Genomic DNA, 11953 nt, shown 5'->3' on the forward strand with positions numbered 1-11953 from the left:
ATATAATATTACATACTATAGCATAATAATTCAATATAATATTAAATTATTTAATATAACATATCAATGTATTATAATATAATATTATATTATATTCTATTTCATCTAAAAGTAATTTTGGAGGGTCGGAAAGTGTTTTTTGGCCCTCTAAAAACTCCCCCAAATAAGGCTTTAGAGAACACGCCAGACTAATAGTAGCAGGGCATCAGCGGATCTACAATACATATATCGTCAGTGCCGAGCTCAGAGCCATATGCGAGGTGTGTTGGGTGCAAACCGCATTCTCCTCGAGGGAGACTCAACCACTTGGATGAGTGTGGTTTCTATCGGGCCATACATATTTAAAGAAGACGAATAGTACTGTTGACTAGGTTGCCTTCTTTGCGGCTCACCATTTTGAAGGTTTCATCTGAAAAAACCAGATATATGCGCCTTATCCTCTATACTATTTTTTCTTTTTTGATTTTGTTGGCTGCACCTATATTCATCGTAGGTCGTTGTACTAATTTTATATATATATATATATATTGTATAAAAAATTATTGGGCCTCTTTCGTGGTGGTGGTGTTTTTGTGTTTTTATTTCCCCGCAAATCAAATTAGTTGAAAATTATGTTGGAAACAGCATTTGCACAAGACTCCTGTCATTCCATACCTCTAATTTCATGTTTTTTAAAAAAAAATGTAAAATTTGGCTGCCGAAAAGCTCTATCCTTTTAATATTTCTGTTAGATACATGTCCAACCTGAAAATTTGATGCACTATCTTCTGTAAAAAGATTCATATATAAATGTAAGCTGAAATGGTTTTCTACACTCGGGGGAAAAACTCATATTTAACATCTTCTGCAAAAAAGATTCATATATAACAAAATTTGATGGACTATCTCTGTTATGAAAAAGAGTTTACAAAGAAACATGAAATTGACAAATGGAGAAATATGTAAACTGAAGGGTTTTAAAGAATTTCAGAAAGTTGAATGAATTTTATGGAATAATTAGATAACCATGAAAACAGCATATTATCAAGATGGATATCCCATGTCGCTGCCTCAGGCGAATATTGTAAATATTAATAATATTTGCTGGAATTTCAGATGAGAACTTTGCAAATACAAATAATATGATATCCCATGTCATTACATCAGGAGAATCATTGTCAGCTTTTCGTTTAGCACCAAGCAGCAGATAATGCACATTTTGATAGATAAAAACATAAGCATTTTTATTTCACATAAAAATTGTGAGATACCCCTCAATGTGATATGATGCTTTTAGCATGCTTGCCAAGCAGAAGGGATGGGTTGGTTACTCATCTAAAACTAGAGGTGTGTTCTAAATAGGAGGGTTAGTTATATGGAGACGGTAATATGGACTCTCCATGAAATACACATTTAGTATAACCTTTTAGGAAACCATTCTACACCAAATATTCTTCAACAGATTTTGGAGCGAGAGAACAATAATTTACACATTTTCGACATGGACATAAAATCTTCTTGTTTATCTTAGATTTCTCAAAAGCAAATTTAATGAAATTCTGTACTCCATCCAAAAAAAAATTTTATTGGATCTCGACATATTTATCTAACTTTTGTCTATTCTATTAGAATGCTGATTGAACTACAACTTATCTAAAAAAGATAAACAAAATTAGACATTGATCTATTAAATATACTTCAAATATATTTAAGTATACTTCAACTTTAATTTTAATATAGCTTCATGCATCTCCCATGGTAGATGGCCTGGTCCGCATATCAAAATACTTGATTATTCTACTATTAATCCCTAGGTTTATCTAAATGGCGCTTCTTGCCGCTCTGCTGCTGGTACCACTATGTGGTTCCATTACTTTATAACACATAAAATCTCTTAACTATGTCATCAGTAATTCATGAATGAGTGTAAAATTCATGTGTAATCGGAGAACAATTGAATAGTTCTAGATTAATTCATTTTTGGAGAATAATTAGGGATTTTTCTATCAAAAGAAAAATTAAGAATAATTGGAGAATTTCTCAATGGCACAGGAAATACTGTACTATACTTTTAAGTTTCAGTTTTTCTCTCAAAAAAAATCCCAATCGTTGCACTGATAGCTTACCATGCAAAGAAAGGATCTTGTGTGGCTTAATCAAGGACCTGTTTGGGTAATCTATTAAGAGAGAGCTGAATTTCCTACTGGATTCATGAATTGGGCTTCTCGTTTTAGCATGGCTGTATCAACCAACATACCTCGCAGCTCAAATTCTATAGGAAGAATAAAATGACTTTCATAGCTCCATTTCTTCTTCCTGTAGCCTAACAGATCCACAAGCTGTGATTTAGGCTGGAATTTGGGCAGGCTCTTAGACGGGTCGACAAGCCTGACTATTGTACAATTTTCAGTCCAAGCCTGCAAGAATATCATAATAGGTCCTCGTGTTCTTTCCTTTCTTACGTTCCTCTAGGTCGGGCGTTACAACTTACAACTACTAGGATTTTTTTTTGCAATAGTGATAATTCAATGATACTGCTTAGGGATTAAATATGTGCGATTAACCATAATACCATAGTGACTGATATTTAACATCACTCCCCAATCCCCAACTAGCTTTTTTAAAGAAAAAGGGAGAAAAACTAATATCTAGGTTAAAATTTCTTTGCCATGTTGGTTAAAATTTTTTAGCAGTTAACACGAATGCACTTTCTCTAAGACATCTTTAATAACATCTAGGTTTTCATATCCCTTGATGCTAGGTTGGCGTAGCCTTCTTCACCTAAAACCATGCGGCCATCAACCAAGCCATTGAGAGTAATTTCTCATTCAAATGTCAACCCTACGTCACGATGTTTTGTTCAAGTATTAAACTCCCTCAGGAGCGGCCTAATGTATTTGGAGGCTTGAGGTCGTTTTGTCTTTGACTCCACAGTGGGTCAGCCTAAGGCGAACTCATAGAAAATTTTTTTTTCTTTTTATTTTATCTTTAACATCTTTTTTGTAATGGATCTTTTTGGGGCTGGAACTTTAGACGACCGCCTTAATTACCTACGAGTTGGACCGGCCCTGATATATGGAGCAATGAGTTGCTGCTTCGCTTTACGCCGCCTTGATAGAAGAGAATGGATTTAACTCGCCATCAATGGGAGGATATTGGGAGGATGCCTACGATATGGGGAGGATTACAACGCCCATCGCCAGTGGCGGTGAGCTCAATCATTTCCTAATGAAAGGACCACCTGCGATTTGCGACCATCCAAAGTTATTAGCTAGTCAAACCTACTCGCCTCTAGGATTTGTGACCATCCGGTTTCGGGTCTTTCTTGTACCCATCTTGACAAGACCGGACTACAGCGGGAACCCCATTTACATACATGAAGGCAAGTAAAACGTAACTTCAGGGAGATAAAAGATAGGGGATGCTTTTATTAAAAGCAAAGTAAAAGATAGGGTAAGACTGGATAGAATCCCAGACGGTGGGTAGGGTTTGGGTTGTATCTTTCTTGCGAATCAACCATCGAATCGCCGTACTGCTCTCAAAGCATTTCGACTCTTGTTTTCATCCACCCGACCATTTCACGGTCCAACAGTTGAAGCAGCGAAAGAAGGTAAACGATAAACAATTTCAGAGTCACATTATTTTATAATGTCAATTATTGGATTGCACCTCATACAACTTTCGAAGCATTTCACATATATCTCAAAGCGGTTATTTCACGATCCAACAATTGACTTCAGAAAACAAGGTGAATCATTCTTTTCGAAGGTGCAACCTAAACAAGGTAAGTAAGCAAACAGTTGAGTTTTTAACTCAAACTTATATTCAATGAACTATGATCACGTTGAACCCATCAAGGTTTCACCAACAATCTTGTTTTATCATATTAGATCTTCATCGGAATTTTTAGAAAGCATTATATCCGATATAGTAAATATTTGTTACCTAATATCAAGAGAAATCGAAGTTTCTGGCCTTAGTATAGTCCGAAGTACTTTACTTCAGTGCTAGCCGTAGTACCATTTCAGCCTAATTTAGCAATAGAAAATGCCATGTGTCTCGTTAAAGACTTTTAAAAGACTGTTAATGCATATCAAGAATATGGTTATGATTTTCGGCAACAGTTACACTACTTCGGCCATAATTGTAATACTAAAGTAGTTATCACCATGTGTATATCGTGACAAGTTGTTGCCAAATAATTATTGTATATCTATCTTTTATATAGAGAGAATCGAAGGATTCTCAAATAGGTTATTTTTTTGACCCTACTCTCTTTCTTATACTATTTTTTTTGGAATTCGACTGACTTATTGTCGGATCTGAAAATTTTGATTTCATGTTGGATTTTCTTTCGTGGATTTCAGTAGGCATTTCACTTTGGATCAAAGCTGACGTCACCTTCAACTCAGGTGTGAGCTGACCTCAGCAGACTTTTGGATTCTAGCGGCAACAATACCTATTATAATAGTTGTTATTTGCCTAGCCTAGAATGATGGGAAGAGAACGGCCGACCTCCAATAATTTGGAATTTAAAAAAAGGGAAAGTGCAAATATCAGGTAAAACTGTCATGTATGATGTAACTTGTAATATCAGAAAAGAGTTCGAAACTAGTACAACGGATGTTATTTTAAGCCATATGAGAAGGGATTTAGGTGGAACTTGTCTTGAAGCATCCGTGAAGAAATGGCACGTGGAAGTTCCCAAGAGAAAATGGATGGGACACGAGGCGGCTCCGCAGTCCCAATCCTCAGCCGACCCCCTTCCCCCGGTCACTTCCCCGCAGGTGAGATATTACCCCGTATAAGCGGTAAGGGCCCGTTTGGTCCGTCTAGAAAAATATTTTTGGCATGTTTGATTAATCATAAAAAAATAACAGATTTACAAAATACTTATATTTGATTAATCATTTATTTTTTAAAAAAAATTATATATAATTTTTATTATGTTCTTAATAAAAATTAGATCTTTAATGCTTCTTTAATGTTGAAGGTATTTTTGGAAAAAAATAAAAATGGAGTGATTTCCGCCTAATGAAAAAGTAACTTTTCCATATTTTTAATGGAAAATGTGGAAATCATATTCACATGGGAATACAACTTTTCCATCTCTCTCCTTTGAAAACTCCAACCAAACAAGAGGCATCCTATTACTTTCCCGTTGACCACACTTTCCCCCCTTCTTTTCCTGCGAACCAAACGAGCCCTAAAAGTCTTAGATCGTAAGCTGGGCGGGACCACCCTCTACTTCAGAGTATTTGGTCAATGGTCCGGAACAAAATGGCATTTCAGACCAAGCACATTTTTATAAAAGCTAATGTGCTGCAGATTGAACGATCGCGCATGTGCCAAATCACTCTCGCGGCACATTGTGAATCTGAAAAATTGAATTGTCTAGAACATTTCGTGATATGTTGTTTTCTGATTTTATTAGGTGTGTCCGTACTCATATAATCTGACTCATCCGCTTAAGTAAAAAAAAAAAAAAAAACCTTGACCGTCCACATGGCCGGCGCCAAGGTTATACTCGAACTAGAAACTTTTTCTCTCTCTCAACCATAGGCATCACTTCGTTGAATAAATAGTAAAATTTGATTATATCGATCAATCTCCTTGAAATATTTCCTATGCCCAGCTAATACGTTTATAGAATCATGCAAGTGAAATTTAATTTCACAAGAGCTATATGAAGCAAAAGATGGTGGCCGTGGTAGGTCTGAGGATCTTACGCAGGAGAGCAAACTCTTCTTAGGCGATGAAGTGTAGCATTTTTTCAAGTCACCTTCTCCATTCTTCTTTCCAACTAGGGAGGCTCGTTTCAAGTCGGGAACTCGTTTTTTCAATTATGAAGTATGACTAAGTGGTCCTATTTATTTTGGATCTTTTTTAGTTTGCAGGATGAATAAATTAAGATATTTTTGGTTATTTGCTGGTGACCTTTGCGTTTTCCCTTGTTATAATTATTTTCAAGAAGAAGAGGTCCCTCGACAGGAGGGGTCATTGGTTTATGGTCATTATTTTTAAATTAAAATATTTTAGAATATACAAAACTAATAATAGTAGTAATTATTAATAATAGTTATTAGCAATTTCAGTAAATGTCCATTGTAACAATATAATAATATTTTCAAAATTTTAGCTTAAGAGTACATAAATGACAAGAAGTAGCTCAAAATTACTCAACCCACTATCTCCAAAGTGTAGATAAAAATTTTAAATGATATTACGATTTGACCTTCATCATAAATTGTCGATAGATAATACAATGACCCGCATACAAGATATAAAGAGGTCCTTCATCTTAACCTTTCTTGAGTACTCTTTGATCATTAATTAATAACTTATTATTATTTAAATTTTACTTAGGAGGAGAGGCCCAAATAAAAAAGGAATAATCTATAAGAGGCATTTGGTATGGATGATCATTTTAAGATCAAAAATAATAAAGGTGGAGGTGACGAGATTACTATATATAGCTGCACCATGGTAATTTCATGCGGCAATGATTTAAAATTATCCTCACTTCTCAAATTACTGCCCAATACAGTAATGAAAAATCCATCCTTGAAGTTGAGCATTCAAGATCACCAAGAGTAATAAACTAATAATCTTGTGCTAAAATTTGGAGATAAAAATACTCCCCAATAAAAAAAAAATTTGATATATCAATATACCTACAACATTATATATTTTATTATATCGATATTACATATATTATATTATAATATATTATTAATCATATCATATTATATTCAATTATATTTTTAAATTATAATAAAAATATATTATGATACTTTATATTTATATTATAAGATTATTTAATATATTACTTCTATTTGTCTTATTTTCTAAGTATTAAAATAATAATATATTATAAGTATAAATAAAAATAATAATTTTATAAGAATAATGAATATATTGTTTAGTATTAAGAATTTATATGATTAATAAATATATTTTATGGAATAGATTAAGAATAGTTTTAGTATTATATGATCAATAATTTTAAATTTTTATAGAATACTAAATAGATTATTCATAAATATCTAAAAAATTTTAATTATTAAAATATAGCATATCATATTTTATCTTAAACCACCCAAGATAAGATTATCCTCAAATAAGAATCATCAATGTTCTAATATTATACGCCGGCGATCCCACTTGGCTCACCAAACGCCACCATAAGGAGAGCAACGCCCGCAGCTCCTCAGAGATAGAGATTGAGAGGAGAAGCCAATCCAAGCAGAGGACGAACCCCACTATCGCTACCTTCTCTCCTCTCCAAATCCTTCTCTTTTTTGCGCCTTCTCTGATGGATACTCCACTCCTACGCGGAATTCAACCACACTGGCTCTGAATCCCCTGCTCTCGCCAATTAGAAGGATGAAAGGGGAGAGAAGGGAAGGAGGAGTGGTTTAGAAGAAGGGAAGGGTGAAGAAGAGAAGGACAAGAAAAGGGAGATGGGCATCCCTAGCGACGATGTGGTGGTCATCCGGCAGCCGGAAAGCGCCGGCGAGCCCAGCGTGATCACCGTCAGCTGCCCCGATAAGACCGGCCTTGGCTGCGACCTCTGCCGTGTGATCCTCTTCTTCGGATTAAGCATTGTGAGAGGAGGTGAGCCCTAAGTCCGCCCAATTTCATGTACTTCTCCTCCTCTTTTTCCCACTAAAAAAATGATTTTTACGAGGTTTGTGGATTCAGTTTTGAGGATGGTTCCTCTTTTTCTGCTGAAGATTGAGTTTTTCTGGTTGTTATTTATGGAACTTTGATGCAACTTCCTCTTTTTCTGCTAAAAATTGAACTTTTTCGAGGATCGAGTGTATAACTTTGATGCCAGTTCCTCTTTTGCTACTGAAGATTGGATTTTTGAAAGGATTTGTGTGGAAATTTATGGTGCGTTTTGTGTTGTTGTAGATGTGAGCACGGATGGGAAGTGGTGTTTTATAGTGCTTTGGGTGGTGGGGAGAGGGGAGGGGGCGACGAGGTGGGGGCTCCTGAAGAAGAGGCTACTGGGGGTGTGCCCGGCGGTGCTGTCAGCGTCAGGCCTGTACAATAGCTGCTACAGGCAGCAGGAGATGGTGGCGGCACAGCAGCAGGCGCAGTTGTTTCTCCTAAAGTTCTCGTGCTACGATCGGATGGGCCTCTTGCATGGTGGGTGCTTAATTTCTTGCCCTTCTTCTTGTTTTCTAAGTTCTGAATATTTCTAAGGATGGAGTTTTTATTCTTATTTCTTGTTAAACCTGAATTTGCTGCTGCTCTTATCTCTTCCTAAGTTCCTTTCCTTTCCTTCAATGTTCTACTTTTGATAGTTAAAAGATTTTAGGTTTTTCTTTTGGAGAGTTCGGAATCTATGTTTTCCTTTTCAATTGATGGAGATTCTGTGTAATGATTGCAGATTCTTTCTGTGGAGGTCTTGTTAGCAATAAATTTTGGGGAGATCAAGTGAAGATTCATATTCTTGATTTTTGGATATGTTGCTTCTTCTACCTTTTGATCTAGATTCTCTTTCTATAATTCTTAGAATTTAAGCTACGTTTGCAGTGCTTTGTTTTACTGGATTTAAAAGTCTTTTTTGCAGTGCTTCTAATTTTTCAAGTTTAGTGTGGGTATGTGTCTATATATGTAAGTGTGTGTGTGTAGTTAAGGAAGCAGCTGGGTGTTAATTTGAGAATTCAGGATGTATAATTTAAAAGTTTTGTGGGAGAAAATTAGAGTTTATAATGCTTGTGAGGTTGTGCAGATGTGACCCAGGTACTTTGTGAGCTGGAGCTCACTATAAGGAGGGTGAAGGTGTCGACCACCCCAGATGGGAGAGTTATGGACCTCTTCTTTATCACGGACACCAGGTGCCATATAATGCCTTTTATCTCTCTCTGTTGTCAAACTTTTACATCTCTCTCATTGGAAACAATCTTCTGTTCTCATATTTTAAATTGCTAATCATATATCCAAAAAGGTTTAGTGCTTTAATAGAAAATTTAGTCTTTGAAAGTCTTCACAAATGTACGGAAAGTCTTCCAACTTTTAGTGACATGTAGCTTATCTTTCCTTTCCCCATTGTTTTATGTAATTGTTGTTAATGACATTCAGTTTGTAATCAGCTATAAGACTTCCTATGTTTTCTGTTCATGTAGATTGCTTGGAGTCTTGGTGTTGCTTGTTTTAGATGAAGGTCTTCTTTTAAGGTGTATTTACCTCTTCTATCTTATCTTTCGATCACATTTTTCACTATTGGTTTCAGGGAACTTCTTCATACAAAAGGGAGAAAGAAAGAGACGTATGATCAATTAAGAGCTGTTTTAGGGGACTTCATGACAAATTGTGATATTGAACTGGCTGGTGCAGAGATTGCCTCGTATATGCAAGCTTCACCTTTTCTTCCCCCTGCAATCACAGAAGAAATGCTTCACTTGGAGCTTCCTGTTCCTGAAGAATCACCTAGGGAATCTCCTTTCCCATATAATAATCCTTCTGTCACAATGGACAACTCCCTTAGCCCTGGTCATACACTTATTCAGATCCTTTGCCGTGACCACAAGGGCCTGCTATATGACATAATGAGGACTCTTAAAGATTATAACATCCAGGTAACAATGTCAAATTACATTTTATAAAGCATCTTTCTATTAGACTTATGGTTTGTTTTTCACCATCTTCATGTTTGATATAATTATAATTTATCTGCACTGTGCTTCTGTATGCTCATTCTTAAGTTTTTGGTGAACTAACTAGATGCATCTAGCATTACCAAATATAGCTGTTTATCATCTGATGATGTTTTTCAAATTCATTCGATCATGATAAAGAGAACTTTTAGTTGTGGTGATGCACTGTTAAATAGCCATGTCATTGTTTATAGGGAGGCAAACTGTGCTGCCGACTGGGTTGCCTCCTTTGCTGCACATCACTCAAGGGGCTTCATCTGGGTGAACCACGTGTTTGCGCCAGCTCCTCTATGTAGTCATTTGTTTTCTGATTTTGTTGGCCGCATTCACACTCATCGGGTGTGAACCGCCGATGTACTAAAAAAAAAAAAAATCCATGTCATAAGACTACCATCTTATTGCTGTATTTCTGCCAGCTTGCATATGTAGGGGGAGAAACCTTTCATCTAATTAAGTCTTGCATCCTTTCTATGTATGCATATAAACTGAAATACTCGTATCCAATGCATGCCAGATATCCTATGGGCGGTGCTATGCAGCCCAAAATGGAAGCTGCGAGATTGACTTGTTTGTGATGCAAATGGATGGGAAGAAGATTGTGGACACAAACAAGCGGAAGGCATTATGTTCGCGCTTGAGAATGGAGTTGTTCAGCCCACTCAGAGTAACTGTGGTGAGCCGTGGGCCTGATACAGAGCTCCTAGTTGCAAATCCTGTTGAATTATCCGGCAAGGGCCGCCCTCTTGTTTTTCACGACATCACCCTTGCCCTCAAAATGCTCCGCATACGCATCTTTTTGGTATGTTTTTTTCCTACTTGCATCTTTATTGACTGATGCAAACTCATCTTGCCATTCTCTTTCTTTCTTTGATGTTGAAGCTTTTGCCTTCTATTCCTGCAAACTGGAGTATAAACGCTTGAAATCTTCCTCTTATTTTTTTGTTTTTCCCTTTTCCAAATGATTGGTTTTCTGATAAAATTCAGGCTAAAATGCGATTTTTTATTTTCAGGCTGAGATTGGGAGGCATGTTGTTGGTGATAGGGAGTGGGAAGTCTACAGAATCCTCCTTGGTGATGATTATGAACTGTCTGCATCGAAGAATAAGATTGTAGATGGGGTGACTAAGATGTTAATGGGTTGGGAATGATGGGCATCAACTCTCATTTTCTTCCAAGCTCTGACAATTGCTAAATCTCAGCAGGCTCTGTAGATGGGGTGATTGAGATGTTAATTAGCTGAGGAATGATGGGCATCAAGACTCATTTGCTTCCAAGCTTTTAGAATTGCTAAAACCCTGCAGGCAAAGGAGCTTTTTTTTTCTAAAAAAAAAATTTATTTTTTGTACAGCATATCTCATGTATTTTTTGAGAAAATCGAAGTGTGAGATAGCCTTTTTATATACTTTTTCTTATATATAATAATTCACAAATACTTAGGGGTCGCTGCAGATGAAAGGAGAAGATATAGGAGACAAAATTATTGCTGATATAACTTTGTAAAATTGTAGTAGAAAAGATTATATTTGTTCAGTATCAACTTAGAGCTTATTGTAACAAATTTCGAATGTGTGCATATGTCAAATTCAACAATTCCTTTTGTACTGTTTTGAAATAGTTGTGCATATGAAAGAGTTTCTGGAGAGCATATTTATTGAAGATAATTTTAAATTTTTTGAAATATCATTTCAAATCTGGCCATTGCTTCCACCTTGCAAGCATGCCAGGAAATGTAGTTTCTTACCTACAGAATCTTGCCATCCCTTCGGCTTGGCAAGCATGCTAGAAACATCATATTACATTGAGGAGTGTCTCACAATTTTTTATGTGAAATAAAAATTATTACGTTTTTATCTATCAAAATGTGCATTTTCTGCTCTCAATGAATTCAGGCTCATGAGGTTTTGTGCCAAAATACGACCATCTTGGATGCTTAAATGGAAATTTAACATAAAGAATTAGAGAGAATGCCATCTTCGAGTTTGTCGATGAAGATCTTAGGGAGAACGCCATCTGATACCTAAGCAACTACCTTTTCGAGATCTCCATTTCTTTTGTGAATTTTCTTGGATTTCTTTATTGATTTTGGGTACATCTGTTTTGAATTAGACTTTTCTCTAAGAGTCTTTGTGATGGATTATTGGTTATCATTGTTATAAATTTTCTGAATTTTTTTGCGTTCTTTTGTTCTTTACTCCTCTAAGAGAGATTTTGTTTTTAACAAGAAATGTACTATAAATTGATGATATTCTGATAATCATTAATCACCACTAATCAATTTCTTGGATCTTGGCTTGTACAACTAAATT

The 11953-nt window shown here is 35.8% G+C and overlaps 1 protein-coding gene across 2 annotated transcripts; it reads left to right on the forward strand.

The window, feature by feature from the left end:
* Positions 1-7097: 7097 nt before the first annotated feature.
* On the forward strand, positions 7098-11259 carry LOC103717002 (ACT domain-containing protein ACR10). Of its 2 annotated transcripts, XM_088718061.2 has the most exons (7): positions 7098-7596; positions 7897-8133; positions 8378-8455; positions 8723-8828; positions 9224-9569; positions 10162-10446; positions 10658-11259. In XM_088718061.2, exons 1-7 carry the CDS (start codon positions 7443-7445, stop codon positions 10793-10795), a joined length of 1344 nt encoding a protein of 447 aa, XP_088574187.2. In that variant the 5' UTR covers positions 7098-7442; the 3' UTR covers positions 10796-11259. The 2 variants fall into 2 exon arrangements, with proteins under 2 accessions (XP_088574187.2, XP_008803450.4); XM_008805228.5 differs by lacking the exon at positions 8378-8455.
* The last annotated feature ends 694 nt before the right edge of the window (positions 11260-11953 follow it).

The sequence above is a fragment of the Phoenix dactylifera genome, chromosome 3, assembly GCF_051530095.1.
Source record: "Phoenix dactylifera cultivar Ajwa chromosome 3, Ajwa_hap1_PhDact_Kaust_v1.1, whole genome shotgun sequence".
In the NCBI taxonomy this organism is placed as follows: Eukaryota; Viridiplantae; Streptophyta; class Magnoliopsida; order Arecales; family Arecaceae; genus Phoenix; species Phoenix dactylifera.

Coding starts and splice junctions, on each gene's coding strand:
- LOC103717002 (XM_088718061.2), top strand. CDS start 7,443: ATGGGCATCCCTAGCGACGATGTGGTGGTCATCCGGCAGCCGGAAAGC. Junction 8,134..8,377: donor TCGGATGGGCCTCTTGCATG/GTGGGTGCTTAA, acceptor TAATGATTGCAG/ATTCTTTCTGTGGAGGTCTT. Junction 10,447..10,657: donor TCCGCATACGCATCTTTTTG/GTATGTTTTTTT, acceptor TTTTATTTTCAG/GCTGAGATTGGGAGGCATGT.